At 34.7% G+C, this 17006-nt stretch overlaps 1 protein-coding gene across 7 annotated transcripts in view; it reads left to right on the top strand.

Annotated features, from left to right (window-relative positions):
- LOC149789290 (uncharacterized) overlaps positions 1-17006 on the top strand; it is a 163096-nt gene that overhangs the window by 41525 nt on the left and 104565 nt on the right. For all 7 annotated transcript variants that reach the window (XM_089975487.1, XM_089975489.1, XM_089975486.1 and 4 more), the window contains 7 exons: positions 413-481; positions 5659-5764; positions 10438-10605; positions 11825-11992; positions 12756-12923; positions 14695-14862; positions 15446-15583. In XM_089975487.1, coding sequence (XP_089831613.1) covers positions 413-481; positions 5659-5764; positions 10438-10605; positions 11825-11992; positions 12756-12923; positions 14695-14862; positions 15446-15583 — 985 coding nt within the window. The remainder of the gene's footprint in view (positions 1-412; positions 482-5658; positions 5765-10437; positions 10606-11824; positions 11993-12755; positions 12924-14694; positions 14863-15445; positions 15584-17006) is intronic.

Raw genomic sequence — 17006 nt, 5'->3', positions numbered from 1 at the left:
TGGAAATTTTCCCTCTTTAATTTTCAGTCCTAGAATAGACCATACTGTAGAAGCCAGTCATACTCTATTCATTTATAATATTGTGAACTCATTAAAAATTGCAAATATTTTTTTGGTTGCATGAATTTTGTGTAAACGTATATTCCGTGTGTTTTGATGTTATGGGAGTGGTTTTAAGTCACAACTCAATTTTTATACAAAACCAATGAAACTGCTGTTAACAAAGATATAGAGTTATTTCAATAGTCTGTACCTTTGATAATTACTACAGAGTTGGGATCCTTCGATACATATTTGGCATTAAGAATTTATGTAAGTGTCAAAGTTTTATACAAAATATATCACATTTATGATGTTCCAACTGTCAGTCTTTAGGTGCAGTATATCTGACGATTTGTTAATTTTGATGTAGATCAGAGGAGAAAATACAGAGATTAGAAGCTGAGCTTTCGAATGGTCCAAAAGTTGAAGAACTTGCCAGGTAAATGCATTGAAGTATATTATAGTATATATTAGTCATATTACAGTACATGTATAGTGTGCCCACTTTATAAATTGTGTGTAAAGGTGTGGGCTTACCATTGGAGAGTGCTTTTTGTTGGAAAATAATTCCAGTTTGATAATTACTTGCTTTTGAATCCAGCTGCAAATAAGATAGACCCTGATCTGACATCACATAATGTACTGGCAGATCAGGGTCTGTGGTACTCATTTTACTGATTACTCTTAGCAGAATGTAAACCCATATCATCTGGCACATGATGTGCTGGCAGATTTGGGTCTGTGCAGTTTGATTTGACGTAGAGGACAACAATTGCACTACACTTAGTATCAGCATTGATATTTGTACAGATCAAAGCATATACATAAAGTACAGCTTCAGTGCATATCTGTACAGATCATAGCATATAAAGTACAACTTCAGTTCATATCTGTACAGATCCAAGCATATACATAAAGTACAGCTTCAGTGCATATCTGTACAGATCATAGCATATAAAGTACAGCTTCAGTTCATATCTGTACAGATCAAAGCACATACATAAAGTACAGCTTCAGTGCATATCTGTACAGAACAAAGCATATAAAGTACAGCTTCAGTGCATATATGTACAGATCAAAGCATATACATAAAGTACAGCTTCAGTGCATATATGTACAGATCAAAGCATATACATAAAGTACAGCTTCAGTGCATTACAACCAGACTTTTTTCCTATGCCATAGGCAAAGGTTTGGAGAGAGTTTCATAACACCAGCCCCCATAGGAGGGAGCCATTGTAGTACCTCAACTCTCATGTAATTGAAAAGAATTTGTTTTTGTGTGTTAAATGCCAGTTTTTCATCACATGATATGCTATGCATGGCAACCAGTATGTCTGGTGGAAGAACCTGTGAAAACCAGAAAGAACCACTAACCCATGGGAAGCTACTGGCAAGCTTTCTGACATACCCACATTGGCTGAGCACAAGACTCAGACTGATGCGGACAAAAGTGAGATGATAGTGGTAGGTAATGACCCGTACAAAATTTTTCATATGGACTGGCTATGGAATCCATACGTACTTTTACAGAAATATCAATATGGACTATAGCTGAACCACTCATATGGATTTCACTGTATCCATATGGAAATGTTATGGATTCCTTACGTACTTCTTATGGAAAATCCCATGGAATATGCAAATTAGTCCTGGCCATGAGATCTGTAGGTTGTCCTATGGAATAAAATTAAAATTCCATATGGAATTTGGCAATAATCCATGTGGAATTTGTGAATAATTCATAAGGAATTTGGCAATAGTCCATACGGAATTTGGAAATATACCATATGGAGTTTGTAAATGGTCCATGTGGAATTTGTAAATAGTTAATACGGAATTTGGTAATAGTCCATCCGGTATGAAATTTTCCAGGCAGACTTAAGACGGATTTCAGATGGGGTTTTTAAGCGCTTTCTGCCTAAACCATATAAAACCTGTTTCAGATTTTTATTAAACTGCCTAATGATTCTTATACATTATTGGAAATCAATGATAAATACTCACAATGATGTTTAAAATGGACCATACAGTGTTTCCCTTTACCCTCATTTGTGCTTCAGAGACCCCCATATTTTTAATTTGATCCCCATTTCTGATACCAAAGTTTGTTTTTTACTCAGTCTGGCCCCCAGTTTTGACACCAAGAAGAGTTTTGACTCTCAGTCTTGCACCCCAAGGGGATACACTGATCATAAATTTTGTTTTGACAGACATTATCAAATTAGGTTTTTCTTGTCCTCATTTTTATTTCTTGCATACAAAACCTAACCCATGATGGCATCACTTAAGTCTTTTTCATTTCACTGAAAGATTGGTGAGATTTCACAAATATTTCAACCAAAACTTTTATTGAAATTGTGGTGAGATCTCACTAAAATTTCACTGAAGTATTTGTGAGGTTTCACAACAATTTTGGCCAAAACTTTCACTGAAGTTTTGTCAAGATCTCTAACATTTCCTTGAAAGTTTTGTGAGTTTACTAAATCTTTTGTGAGATTTCACTAAAATTGTAATCGTTATATAGTATTTTACTGAAGTTTCAGTAGTTTTCATACATTTCAAAAGGTTTCAAATAAATAATGGATATGAATTAAACAGGACTTTATTAACCAAGGTGATATTTCAGTGTACATGAAAAATATTATATAGATGTTGTAATTATATGACGTCTAAGGCAAGAGATATGGGAGTTAATAACAATAATTATAATAAAGACTTTATTTAGAGAAGGTAACTCAGTTAGTTACAGAACTAATCTACCTTGATGCCTTCTATCAGTTATGTACAATATATACAGTATACACAACATGATGTGAAGAATCTGGCTTGACAGTAAATAATTAAGTGATTTTAAAAATCAAAGTATCAAGCCTGGAACATATGCACAGGCATCTGTGAACACATAAACATATATAAAATATAAAATATTAACCTGAATTGAAAAATTAAACTGTGAAAATGATGCAGAATTACAGAAAAGCAGCCATTTGAGACATTGATTATGAAAAGAAGACAGCCTAGGAACCTGCCTTATGTCAGTGTTGTACTGCAAACTTGATTTTTGATTAATGTACAAACTATGATGCTGTTGTGGTCTCTTGAATTAGTTCTTGTTTCATAAGCAGCCGTAACAAACGTTTATTATGATATGATTACTCTTATTTTACACTGAATTCTAACACACCTATAATATTTTGATATACACACAATAATACTACTCACAATATTATAGGATAATTCTACTTGTGGGCCAAGAAAACTCTGTAAAGATATGACTATCTTTGATAGACATGGGTATCTGGCACAATACCCACTAGTGATCTATACGTTGTCCCTCCTTAAATTCTAGAAGTTAATCAGTTTGGCGTCTTACTGATATTTTCAGACATTTTGGCAGTCAGTGATATTGCAATCACAAAATTTCACTGATATTTTCAGAAATTTTGGTAAAATATCCTAAAATACCTTAATTTTAGTTTTAAAAAAAGAATATTTGAGTAAATGTCAAAAAAATTTAACTGATTTTGCTGAAATTTCAGTCACATTTTCACTAGGGTATGATTTTTGTAGAGCATATTTTAATAGGAAGCAAAAATTCAGAGTAAACATCTGATCAAGTCCAAAATTCACCTTGCACCAAAAAAATTTAGTTCAAAGATTCATCTATACTTGTACTACCAGATATTAATATTCTAATCATGTTTACATTTTCTCTACTTTTTGGGTCATGTCTTTGTCTGCTTTTAAACATCTGTGGAAATAAATTAAAGAAAACTAACATGCATGTGTTTTCTTCAAATTTATATGAGTATATATTCATCCTTCCACATCAGCTACACTGACATATACAGGTACACAAACTCCCACCGATATTTATATTTGAATCAGATAGTTTAGGTTCTTAATTCTTCAGAGAATATTTTCCATGATGCTATAATACATGAGCCTGCTTTCCATATGGAAAAAAGTACTTATGGATGAAAGTATCAACTTTATTCCATATGGAAATTTTGCTTGCTGTGAACACTTATGGATTTTATATGGAATAAATTGTCTGATTCCATAAGTTTTTCAGTCCATATCTCTTCCATACGGATTCCTGAAGTATTCCAAATGGAATCCATGAGAAATTTCTGTACGGGAAGCATTTTAAACACTCGGCCAATTGGGGCCTTGTCATTTAAAAGAATTTTCTTTTCATTTAGATTAGTTTTTAAGCCCTTTTACAGTATGTATGTGTGTGTGTACGTGTGTGTGTGTATGTATGTACATGTGTATGTGTTTGATTTAAGGGTATGTCAGTACAATACTGTCCATATTGTGCCAATTAAAAGTTGTTGGAAAGTGAACATAATTTTTTTTGCATAAAACATCAGAAATGGGGCCAGTACTTCAAAGTCAAGATCAGTTTAGCCTGAATTTATTTTCTTCGTTCAAGTTAATTATACAGTAGCTTCTGCAGCCACTAAAGCTCTGTAGACATGAGCTATGTAATCATCAGTTACTGTGCTCTGGTTTTGTTTGGGAGGGCTGGATTTGTATGGTAATAGATACTTTTCTAACCTATTTTGATTGGGTGCATATTATGGAAAAAAACATTTCTATACCCCCAAAGTTGGTTTCTAGATTCATTGTCTATGATTTTATTATTATGTATCTTGCATTTGCCATGCCAACCCTGGTGCAAGTAGGTTACTCTTTGACTTGCTTCATCTGATTTTAGTGAAGAGGAAGAGTCAGTGAAAGGATGAGTGACTAGTTGCATGTATATTATATATTGATTGGGTTATAGTTCAAGTATGATTCGATCTTATTCTGGACTGTCACCAGTTCTTGATATAGATTCCTTGTACTTTAGCAAGGATATATTTTGTGTAGGTCACCTTATATCAAGTAGATCACAATTACTTACATTCTAATCAGAAGTAAATTGCAGTGCACTGTAAATAGCTGTACATATCTTTGCGTGCAGAAATGCTTGCAATCTCTCTCCTCTTTCGCTCTTTCTCTCTCCCAAATGTATATTTTCTACCATTTAGATTATATGTTTGATATTTAGCTTTTTCTTAGTTTCTTGCATGAATATATATATATATATATAGACAGAATGGAATGTGCTATCCCTGGGCTCATGTGTGCAGGCAAGGCAGTGGGTGCAATTTACCCACGGACCTGGGTTCAAATCTCCATCGAGTACAGATTAACAATTCTCTGACCTGTATGATAGTGTTATTTTTATTCACTAATAATTCTGCCTACTATTATCAAGCATTCTTCTATAGAATCCAGGGAAAGCACTTTCCGTTCTGTCTGGTGTATATTTATATTTCTCTATAATTAATTCTATATACCTTGATTTCTTTCATAGATAGATGAGAATTAATTACTAGGTCATCATGCGAGTGTGTCTGCTACACACAAATGCATATAACACTAATTAAGTAGCATAGTTACTGGTGGTGTGTGCTTAGTTGTGAGGGATATGGGCTCGTGCGTGCAGGCAAGGCAATGGGTGTCATGTACCTATGGACCTGGGTTTGAATCTCTGTAGAGTACGAATTAAAAATTATATATATGTAGATGCCCACATACATAGTGAATTATTATTTACAGGCTTCAAACCTCAGTGTCAGAAAAAGAAACCTATATCCAAAAGCTACAAATTCAAATGGATAGCAAAGAGAGAGAAATTAAACAACTTCTGGAAAAACAGGGGCAGGTAACTTAAGACAATTTGCATCACACAAAGAATACAATATCCAGGTAGTTGTCTAAGTGGAGGCCATTCTTTCTTCCTTTCTTGTTTCTTTCCTGTATGCCTTTCTTTCAGTAACTATCCTTCTAGGATCTTAAATCTATAATTGACATTTCAAAAATATGATTTTTGGTCTTGTACAAATCAGTAAATTATTGTGACTAAGGTAAATCCACAAAATCTCAGTTGCATGGCAGAAGGGGATTATCTATAATTTCTAAAATATGCTTAATTTAGACTATTGTTCATCTTCATCTTACACAATGCCTTTTTTGTCCCTTGTTTCTTACAGACATTTTAAACAAGAATTCAGCTTTTCTCCTCACTTCAGTCTGCTTTTTCTGTATATAATCTGCTTTTTATATCATCTCCAATCTGATTTTTTTTAAAAACGGTATGTCTGGTCATATTCCACAATGATCCTTGTAAAGAATTTATTTCATATAATATTGAACAGACAATAGTTGTAAAGAGCATTCTGATTGGTCAAAAGTTTCTACTCATCCAATAAATCTTTGTATAACAGAAAATGATGGAAAAGAAAAGAAAGAAGCATGCTTGCAAAAATTGGCATCTTGTGTTATTGACAGAGACCAGGACATAAAAAGTTTGGATAAAGATTTGACAAATGTGTGGAAATGAGGACTGCTTGAATGGAAAGTTGATGGAAATATAGTTGGTAAGTTCAAAAGACAACTGAATGCCATAGGACTGGCTCTTTGTATCTTTGCAAGAGAAAATTTTATTACTCTGCAAGACAAGTTGCCCATCAACAGCAAGTTTCTGAAGTCTGTGGCTGCAGTCCATTCAGATGCCAGAAGCCACTTATTGTCTATCACATACCTTCAGACATTGCAAATATACAATTAAATGTTATAAGGAAGACATGTTGGACCAATATGATTTGGAAGATTCCAAATTGATTCCATTCTCAGTACTGAGTTGTTTTCATGGCCTACAGGTTGAGTCATCCTTCAATGTTATGAAGGATGTTATTAATTCTAAATTAATGGAGTATGAGCAATGAAACCTACAACTAGGCACAAAACATCAAGGCTGGCCTGAAGGCATTTGGAAAAAGTGCAATAAAATTCTTTAAGAAAGATTTCTTACATGAGAGAGCAAATGCAACCCTGTATCAAAATCTATGTCAAAAATGCACTGAGTAGCATGAATGGAAAAAACACTTGTTGAGAATGAAAAGAAAAAATGAATATTGAGCCAAAAAAAGTAACTGGTGGCAAGAAGGAAGCAGAAGAAACCTTCACCTTGGCTGCAAAAAAGAGCAAGACTGGTATTACCAATATTAACAGTTGGTGTCCAATGCTGGAAACGACAAGTGAATTTATGTGACTATATGTATATACATAGTTGATATATTTGGGTGGCTTTTGTCACAGATTTATTATGAAAAGAGAACAGTATAAGAGGATATGTGCTGCAAACATTGACAAATCAATGTGACTGTGTGAACACTGACAAATCAATGTGACTGTGTGAACACTGACATACACATGTAATAACTTCAGCATTAATGTCACTGGAGAACAAGTTCATGTGAAAATGAACATTGTTTAAAGTTATGGTAAATTTGTTATTTTTTAAATGATTTTGTCAGAATGAAGCAACAACATTGCAATATATTCTGATAATAAGGTCCACCAGGAGCAATGCTACATTTTTAGCCAGATTCAACCCCCTGACCGAGGACAGCACCACTTGAGACCTGTTGGGTTAGGACCCCCGAATCCCCCCTCACATTTTCATTTTTTTTTATGAAGAACCAGAATTGTGTCTGGGTTTAATCACAGTATGGCTCAATGAAGAAAAGCAACTGTAAAGTATATGCAAAAAAAATATATGCAAAACATGATTGTTGAAGAAGATACCATAAATGGTTTCTTGTTACCACTTAAATGGATTTCGCATGTATATATTCATTGTGACCATGTTGGGATAGAGAGAATGCACCTCAAAAGATGAAAGCTAGTGACATGGTCAGAGGGTCCTAACTCTTCTAATATGCACATACATCTGATTATGAATTTATGTATGAGATCATTGTGCATTGAGTATGATGTAATTTTTCAAAATGTATGTAAATAATAATTTTGCAAGTGCGCAGTATAGATATTGCATTAAATATGTTGTACAATATAAAGATGTGACAAAGCACAATGGCAAGTAGAATTATTAACTTTTAAAAGACCAAATGATGTTTATGATATGACCTAGCATCCATCTTGTATCAACTGTCATGCATCTTCAATTGTGTGTCAATAATTACCATTTTCTCTTCTAAAAAACCACAGGACAAATTTTAACTTAATTTGGCAGAAAGCAATCTGGCATGAAATGTCTTATAATTTATACAAATTATGTTCATCCACTACCAAATATGGCTACCATGACAAAAGATAAAAAAACCTTCAAAAGACTTTCCTTAAATCTGTATGGTTTAGTTTGTCCAAATTTGACAGCATCCAGGCCTGTAGGGTTTTTAATCATGCTCACCCACCGTACACTAGTGTTCACATAATCTTGGAAAGTTTATGAATTTTTGTGGTTTCCTTGAAAAGTGCTTGAGTCAGTTCTAGAAGTACTGGAAAAGTACACGAAAACTTGCAGTTTTTCTTGAAAAGTGCATGAACTTAAAGTTAAGTGCACTTTAATTGGAAAACATATTAAAACAGTATAAAAATCCATTAAAAAAGTGAAAAACTCAAGCTATCTGGAACTGTACATCAGTGTTGAGTTGTTTGTATATTCATTAATATTTGGCCTTGTTTAAGATTGTACAGTCCTCTGTTTCCCTCATCCACCTCAGCTGCAGCCTTTACCAGTTCCAAAAAAATGATATTTCAGAGTTCTTTTCTATGAATAAAATACTGAAGTCGGAAAATTTGTCAACTTTGAATTAAATTTTGGTCCTTGAAATTTCCTGATGAAATGTCTATGTATCATGTCAAAATATGGCTGCCATTACAAAAAATAGATCAGCCTTGAGCTGATGACTTTTCAAAAGCCACTCAGATATACGGTATTAGGGCATGAGGAACTTTGAAGTTTAATTAGAGATTTTGACCACTAGTGAGATGCATCAAAGTCTAGGTCTATTTTTGTTAAGAATTATTTTCTGTCCCAACTGACTAAAGGAGCATGCTGATTCAGTCTTTTCAATCCATCCTTTTGTATGGCATGTTGCACATTCCATTTGCTAGTCTCTCTGTCAGTCATCAGCACAATTGTGTAAAAACACTCAGTTTAAATAACATACAATACATAGGTTCAATAGACACTTTATTGTACATATAAAATAATCTTTGGCATAATGGGATCAAATCCTGTCACAACACACTGCCTAGCTCTGAATTTGTTCTTTAGGAATATCTCAGGAAGAGAGACTTGGGTGAGTTGGTAGGATTGTGAGGAGTGTCTGACACCTGTATGTGGAGCTGCAAGTGGCTGATACGAGGTATATAGGGACACTGATAACTGAAACTCGATAAGTCTGATCCTGATGATGCTATAATAACAAACATCTGCCAATACTCCATACATGTACTGTAAAGCGGGTATGAAGTTGTTGTTGTTGTAGGGTTTAATGCCATTTTTCAGCACAAGATAGGCTATACATAGCAGCCAGTATAACTGGTGGAGGAAGAACCCTGGATAACCCCAGGAAGAACAACTGACCCACGAGAAGCTACTGGCAGGCTGGGTATGAAGCATATATGGGCATAATAGTTCAGTACATTTATGTACTAACACAAAATTGGGGTTCAAAAGCAAAGTTGTGAGTGCATGAAACTTGGCAATGGCCCTAATGAAGTGAAGGGAGCTCTGTGACTGTGGAACAGTGTGACTGTAATGAGGGCCCCGAATTAAAGGAAATGTAAAGATATATTCAGATAATAATGATTGAAAATGCAACAAAAAAAACAAACATGGAAAACACATGAAATAGGTTTCTATCTGTATGATAAGCCTGATGTGCATAAACATAGAAATGTTAGATATATGTATTAGATAACCAGTTAGGAATTCACATGTCCACTAATAGATGATACATCTGAAAGGACAATGTAGCATAGGGACAGCAAAAGTGTCTTGGAAGTCTTAAAAAAAAAAAAAATTATGATGGTATCACCAAGCAAAGAAACAAATAGTGCATTTATTAACACAAGCGTGAACTAACTAGTGAAGCACATGCTGTGACATCTGTCTCTGTGCAAAGCTGATTCTGTCTGGGTGCACCTTAATATATCTACAATATGCCTCAGCTGTGGCGCAAGCTGCCGAAATTATACAATCTGTAAATGAGACAATGCATCAGCTATAGCATTTTTCTTCTCTAGTATATGGTCAGCACTATGAGAGACAGTTCACAGAAAGCAATAGATAGTTTATGGGCCACCAAAGGACGTAGTTCGTCTGGCCATGAATTTGCAAACCAGTTGCTAGTCTCTCTGTCAGTCATTAGCACAATGGTGGAAAAACACTCAGTTGGTATAAATGAAACTTATATTTGTTTGCATTTGTAGATCACACAGTTACATTTTACAGCAGTTTGTAAACATTTTTAACACACTTTGTTTGACTAGTTATAAACATAAAGATGTCTCCCTGTATTTTAGCTCTCCCAGAAAAATGAAGACTTTCAAAAACAGCTTGAAGATAGGACAGCAGCTGTTAACAAATTTCAGTCGGAACTGGCAGAAATGTCCAATTCTTTGAAACAAACGCGCAGAGAGCTTGCCGTTAAGAGTGAACATCTTCAGAATCTGCAGAGTGATGACACAAAGGTAAATCTGTTGGAACAATTTACTGTAATTAAAAACTGATATTTATATATTTTCTTGTTTTTATAACTGTATGGCTGATGTACATTTTCTATATTGCTATTCAAATTTTGTATTTTATTTGACTTTAGTTTTAGAAAGAATATGTTGGTAAAGTATATTCAGTTTATAAAAACAATCTGAAACAATATGCAACAGGAACATACTATGAATGCTGCTACACAAATGTGGAGGTGGTATTTAGTGATCTCGTGTTTGTCCGTCCCTCTGGTAACACTTTGTGTTTTGGTCACATTAATGTTTTGAAAAAGAAGAGCTAGGAAAATGATACATACACACTCTTGTTTATGACAAAAACTAGCAAAATGACACCTACACACTCTTGTTTATGACAAAAACTAGCAAAATAACAGCTACACACTCTTGTTTATGACAACAACTAGTAAGATGACACCTACACACTCTTGTTTATGATGAGTTAGCAAGATGACACATACACACTCTTGTTTATGACAAGAGTTAGCAAGATGACACATACACACTCTTGCTTATGAGAGTTGTGTCAAAATAATTGTCAGCATTTCATTTTGTAAAACATTATGACTTGCAATTAATGTCTGCATAGAGATAATTTCTGTTAAAATTATTTTATGATATTCAATTCTTCTCATGCACCTGAATTAACACATATGTTTTGAAGCATATTGGTAATTTGTAGCTTTGTCACAGGAATACAAAGAAGAAAGTTTTTTTAAAAAATAGGCAATTTCAGCTCTGAAGCAGATTTAGATAAACTTATTTACTTAATTCATTGCTTCATGTTGTTTCTACAGTGTTAAGTTCATAATATCATGGTCTAGTATTGGTATAACTATCAGTTTCTGTACAAAGTATTAATGTATGCTTTCTGAAATAATTTGTTCAAGGTGCCTCCAATGCAGAACACTTTGTACACATTGCTAGATCAAATTAAGTACATGAACAATTTCGCCAAAATTATGTCATGAAAATTAATTCATTCTTGAATAACTTCCACATTACAAACCATTCTTCTCTCTATAAATGCAAATTTAATTTTACACTTTTATTGCATTTCAAGACACCCAGTGATATGAAAAATGCTGTGGCAGCTTCTTGGATGTCTTGGCAAAGAAAAAAGGGTTATTTCCTCTGATGTATATTATCAGAATGAATTGTCCTAAAATCTTTTTTTTTAATTCAGCTTTCTCAGAAGCTTGAATGTTATGTGCACCAGCTGGAAGAAAAAGAGGCAGCTGTGAACAGACTGCAGTCAGATTTGTCAGAGACTTCAAGTACTTTGAAACAGAAAGAGACTGAATTGGAGTCAAGGGAAGAACAACTAGGACAACTTCAGAATGAATTAGCTCAGGTACATAACAATATTTTAATTTTATGGGGCTTGATTGGTTTTCTGTTTCTCACATGGATTGTTTATCCTTTTGGCTGCAAAAAGACTTGAGATGTTTAAGAAAGAACTGAATTATATCAAAGAACTTTTTGGGACGTTGTTTTTTTTCTTCTCTGAGTTTGTTTTCTGAATGAAGCGTTCAGTTGTCCACCTGTCATTCTGATGATTTTTTAAACCATTTCAGTTTAAAGCAAAACCTCAAGAGATATTTACTGATCAAGATGCATCCCCTATTTTATTATTATTCTGATTAATTACAGAATACGTAGCATCCTCATATGCAGGGCACTTTCTATCCATTGCTGTATCAATTTAGGCATAAGCAGATCTTTTGCTAAATATGGGTTGAAAATTAACCAATGCCTAGGTTGGGTGAATAGTATATTTTTCATATTACTCCTGTTGTATGAGGCTATCAGTACCTCAACAAGCCATTTTGATACTGTTTTAAAACATTTCAATCTGCTCACATTTGGACCTCCATATCAGAAACATTCATTGTTTCTCACGAATCAATTCAGAAAATTGATAGTTTGGGTCGGGGCAGTTATACCTTTATATTGACCTTCTTTTGGGTCCTAAGTACTAGTTTGAGCCATCCTGTGTTCTAGGAATTCCATTGTTACTAATCATATGCAGTTGTAAAGTATGGTTTGAATAGCCACTTTGTAGGTTCTAAGATTTTCAACAGATGTCAGTGATACCTTCATTTCTGTTATACAAGGTTTCTCAGAAGCTTGGGAAAAGTGAACAGCTCTCAGCAGAAATGGAGACAGTTATCAGCAAACTTCATTTGGAAGTGTCAGAGTTATCTGCCAGCCTAAAGCAAGCTCAGGGAGAACTTGCTTTAAAGACAGAACACCTTAGCCAGTTGCAGAGTGATGTCTCAAAGGTAGTTTATCTGAATGTCCTAAAAGTCATATGAATTGTCAGTTGGGCTTTATACATGTCACTGATAACTGTATATAGATTTTCCAGTCATGCATTACAGTCAAGGTTTCACCTGTTGCTTTATGCACTTACACACATTTATATAATTACGCACACTTATAGACAACTAGCCTTATTCAGAGTGGATATCATGTGCCATTTGCTGTATTATTGTTTTTATTAAAATAATCTGTTACAATAAAAGTGAAATAATGAAATGTATTCAATGTATAGTATATAGTTTAAGTGATAGATAATGCAGATGAACGAATTTTCTACAGAAATACCTGCATTGTGTATTTGTAGATACATGTTTATAGTACAACTAGCCCCATTTTATGGCCTAATGGTTTGACCATCTGCCTCGTATGCAGGAGGTCATGGGCTCACACCCAAGCTGAGTCATAACATAGACTGATAAAAATGGTATTAGCAGCTGCCTCACTTGGTGCTCAGCATTAAGAGGTTAGAGATTAGTGCTAGGACTGGTTGGACTGGTATCAGGATAATGTGACTGGGTGGGACATCATGCTACGTGTCTGCAACATGATGCCCCAGTGCGAGACATCACTATAAACTGCCACACTGCAGACATCATAGTTGTATGACAATGTTTTTTAAAGCTACATGAAAAATCCAAAATCACATATACACACATACAGTCTAGCAAAGTTCTGTGGGTTTTTTTAAACACAAAGTCAAGGACTGCATTCCTCAAGAATCCCCAGACTCTGTTATAATAGAAAACAGCTAACAAAATTCAGAAAAATGAACAACCAGGACCAGGAATTTAAAACTGAGGTCCTGGAATCATGGAATCTCACTGCATTGAGCTTTAATCTAGGAAATTCCTTCCCCAGATGATAGCATGAGGTTGACCTAAAATTTGGGATGATCGTTGCTGATCAGGGAGATATGATATGTATGCTTTAGTGAGTGTGTAATAAATGAACATTCTTTCACTCCCAATGCCTGAGATGCATTCTACCTTCGCACACAAGATAACCCAGAAATTTTGGGTGAAGTGCTGAGATGTCAAATTTAAAGAGGTCTTTGGCTAAGTCAGATATTTTCACAGAGATCATAAGTTACAATTTTACCCAGTAGCTTGAAAAGGAGATCGTTATTTGCATCTCCATACAATGCAAGATGGTCATCAACATTTTCATTACTCTAAGATGTGTAAAATAAAACAGAACTAGTGCCTCTTTTTTATGGCTACTGATCTAGTATTAGACCTAATCAGTCACTTTTGTTAAGACAATACACAATTCTTTGGATAGCCAGCTGGGTCAGATTCTATGCTATTCTTGTTTTTGTGAACAATATCAGTACATTCCTTCAAAACTACAGAAATATCTCATGTTTTTTGCATAATGCATTTATGATCATTGCAGCAATGTCCATTTGACCAGGTTCAGATTTTGGTGAAAAGAGTGTTGCTGTTGGCATTACTTGAGTGTCAATACATTTTGTAGGATCACCGGGGGACATGGAAAATCCTATATGACATGTAGGTCTAAAGGCAGGGTCTTAGTGTTTGCAATAGATGGGATAGGGCTGCACACTTTGTTATTGTTGTTTGATGTGCAGTTATTGTGCATATACTCCAACATCATTTAAGATGAGGCTTTCATCTTGGGTTGTGCTAGTGGAATGTTGGCAATGAAAAATGCTAAATTTGATAGCATTTGGATTATATTGAATGGCTTGTAATTTTATTTACACTTCAGGGTCAGGAGCAGACAACAACAGTTCAGCAGCAGCTGATGGAAAGGGCCAATAAGATATCTGAGCTGAATTCAGCCCTTGACAGTAAATCCTCAGAAGTTCTAAAGTTAAACCAGGATCTGGAAGGAATGTCTTCAGAATGGAAGGAAACTAAGAATGAACTTAATAATGTAAGTGAGGTAACTTAATAATTAAAAAATATCAAGTCACTGTAAAATGTATAAACCTTGGGAAATCACTCATGATTTATGTTCTTCCTTACTGGCTATGCAGGTTTTATATTTTGTAGAAAGTAGATATGATCTGAATAATAGTAACATATAGAAAAAAATCACTTAGCAACATACCCTTTTCTTGTTATGTTTGGTAATAGGAGTCTGTTAACTTCAACTTGTGAAAATTTTATGGATTTTAATACTCATTCAGGTGTTATTTTTTATAGACATTTTGCGATGAGGCACTGTTTTACTTACTTTTCTTTGTAATGACTATTACTTGGGAATAAATATTCATCTTCTAGTGCTGAAAGAAAATTCATGAGAATCTAAAATCATTTTATTGATTTTTACTGAGTGGATTGTAACTATGTAAAATATACATTTTAAATATCTAACATGTTCAGTATTTCACAAGTGATCTCCCTTAAGCAGGAAGCCGGGTCATCATTATGTCATATACAGGTGAGACAACACATCCTGCAAAACCCTTGTTCTTCATTTTCTGTATGAAAATTGTAAAATCTCATACTTTCAGGCCTTGAAATCTTTGGAGGAAAGAGACAGAGTGATCTCTGAAATGGAGAAAGGCTTGGTAGAGATGAGATCAGAATCACAGAATCAGCTGCATCACAAAGAACAGGAGATCAATGATCTCAGATTACAGCTGGAAAAAGTAGGTATTCAAACTAGAGTAAATCACATATATTGCATGCAATATTTATTTCTGAGTTAATTCTAGAGGAATTTCACACATGAATTTGAATATCTTTTCATTATTAATACAAGAAAGTTCTTTAAAAAGCATAATACACCTAATGTGGTCAAATATCTTTCAATGCCACCTTCATCTATTCATGGGAAAGTACAGCAATTTTATTTCTGAATAAAAAGTCACGAAGAAACACTGAATTATTTACAGTAGCTGTTCTTCCTGCTGGAATTCACTATGCTTCACTGAATACCAAATTTCTATATTGTACACAAGTGTTAGTGCATTATGTGATAGGTTACCCTCAACAAGCCGATATTGAATATGTGGTTGCAAAAAATAACCCTGCATTGAATATGTGGTTACAACAAGTTACCCTGCATTGAATATATGGTTACAACAGGTGGTTCTTTCCAGGGTTTTCCCGGGTTCTTCCTCCACCATTTATACTGGCCACCATGTATAGCCTATCTTTTAACAGGGGTCTGTTCTTGGACCTGTTCTCTTCATTCTATACACTCAGACTCTCTCAAGTGTCATAGATCATCATCCAGTGTCTCACCAATTGTACGCTGATGACACCCAAATATACATATCTAGCCACCCAACTGAAGTTGATGCAACTATCCAAGGTGTAGAGAGGTGCCTTTCTGATGTGAAATCATGGATGACATATAACAAGCTGCAGATGAATGATGATAAAACTGAGGCCATTCTGATCACAACAAAAAGACTTTCTCATTCACATCCTTTACCTCAAACAATAAATATCAGCAACACCAACATTAAATTCACACAATCAGTACAAAACCTAGGTATTACTCTGGAGAGTACTCTCAAATTGCACCAACATGTCAAGGCTGCATATCCTGAGCTGAGATGCATCAGCTCCATTCACAAATATCTTTCAGTTGATGCCACTAAAACACTTGTATGTTCATTAGTACTTTCAAGACTGGACTATTGTAACTCAATTCTGTCTGGTTCATCTCAACATCTACTCCAGAAACTTCAAAAAGTTCAAAACACAGCTGTTTGGATCATACTTAGAGTACCATGATCAGAGCACACCTCCCCACTGCTCTGTACCCTACACTGGCTATCCATTCGATTCAGAATCAAACACAAAATTTGTTCTCCGTGCTACATTTCACTGATGGACTCTAGTCCAACATACCTATCCGACCTCACCCATGTGTACACACCAGCAAGATACTTACACTCCTCTTCTGACAATCGTATACTCATTATTCCCACTATGAAAACAAAGTCATATTGACAGCGTTCTTTTGCATACCAGGGCCCAGCAACGTGGAATGAATTGCCCACTGAACTTAGACACAAAGACACAGTGATCCCATTCAAGAGGGTTCTCAAAACTAAGTTA

Source organism: Sinohyriopsis cumingii, chromosome 11 (genome assembly GCF_028554795.1).
Source record: "Sinohyriopsis cumingii isolate HCF-2022 chromosome 11, ASM2855479v2, whole genome shotgun sequence".
Taxonomy (NCBI): domain Eukaryota; kingdom Metazoa; phylum Mollusca; class Bivalvia; order Unionida; family Unionidae; genus Sinohyriopsis; species Sinohyriopsis cumingii.
The sequence above is the reverse complement of the archived record's forward strand: the minus strand, read 5'-3'. Positions and strand labels throughout refer to the sequence as shown.